Source organism: Trachemys scripta, chromosome 20 (assembly GCF_013100865.1).
Source record: "Trachemys scripta elegans isolate TJP31775 chromosome 20, CAS_Tse_1.0, whole genome shotgun sequence".
Classification (NCBI taxonomy): Eukaryota; Metazoa; Chordata; order Testudines; family Emydidae; genus Trachemys; species Trachemys scripta.
In genome coordinates, this window is record NC_048317.1 from 12,856,875 (window position 1) to 12,857,551 (window position 677).

Below are 677 nucleotides of genomic sequence, written 5' to 3' on the forward strand. Positions count from 1 at the left end.
CCTCCAGCCCTGCCCGGGAGCCCCCTCGACCCCCCACCCCTCAGCGTGTCCCCCACCTACCTCCTCCCGCCCTGCCCCCAACCCGCGATCCCCCTCTACCCACCCGCCTACCCCCACACACCTCCTCCAGCCCTGCTCTACCCCCCCACCTCCAGCCCTGCTCTACCCCTGCCCCCCAACCTGCAACCCCCAGTGTGCCCCCAGCCTGAGAGCCCCGCCCCTTACTGTAGAACCCGGGCCGGCTCCCCGTGCCGCTCATAGACCAGCGCCTGGGAGCGGGCCGGGGCCGCCGCCACAGCTGCCCGGGGGCGCAGGAAGGTGCCCAGGAGGGGCCGGGCCCCGCGGACCAACCCCAGCCCCTTCGCCAGCCGCATCCTGCAGCCGGCGGCCGCCACTGCCAGGCGGCCACTGCAATGCGCGTCACTGCCGGGAGCCCCGCCCCTCGCCCCAGATAGCCCCGCCCACTGCCCGGGAAACTCCGCCCCTCGCCCGGATAGCCCCGCCCACTGCCAGGGAGACTCCGCCCCTCGCCCCGGATAGCCACACCCACTACCCGGGAGCCCCGCCCCTCGCCCCAGATAGCCACACCCACTGCCCGGGAGCGCTCGCCCCTCGCTCAGGTTAGCCCCACCCACCCCTCTATTTAAAGTCACTGAGTGATTGGCTGTTTGGTGCTG

The 677-nt window shown here is 73.4% G+C and overlaps 1 protein-coding gene across 1 annotated transcript in view; it reads right to left on the minus strand.

Annotated features, from left to right (window-relative positions):
- The window catches only part of MECR (mitochondrial trans-2-enoyl-CoA reductase), a 28,096-nt gene extending 27,680 nt beyond the window's left edge, over positions 1–416 (minus strand). Inside the window, exon 1 of the mRNA XM_034754112.1 lies at positions 226–416. Within this exon, the coding sequence (XP_034610003.1) occupies positions 226–374 (149 nt within the window). The 5' untranslated portion in view covers positions 375–416. The remainder of the gene's footprint in view (positions 1–225) is intronic.
- Positions 417–677: the final 261 nt, after the last annotated feature.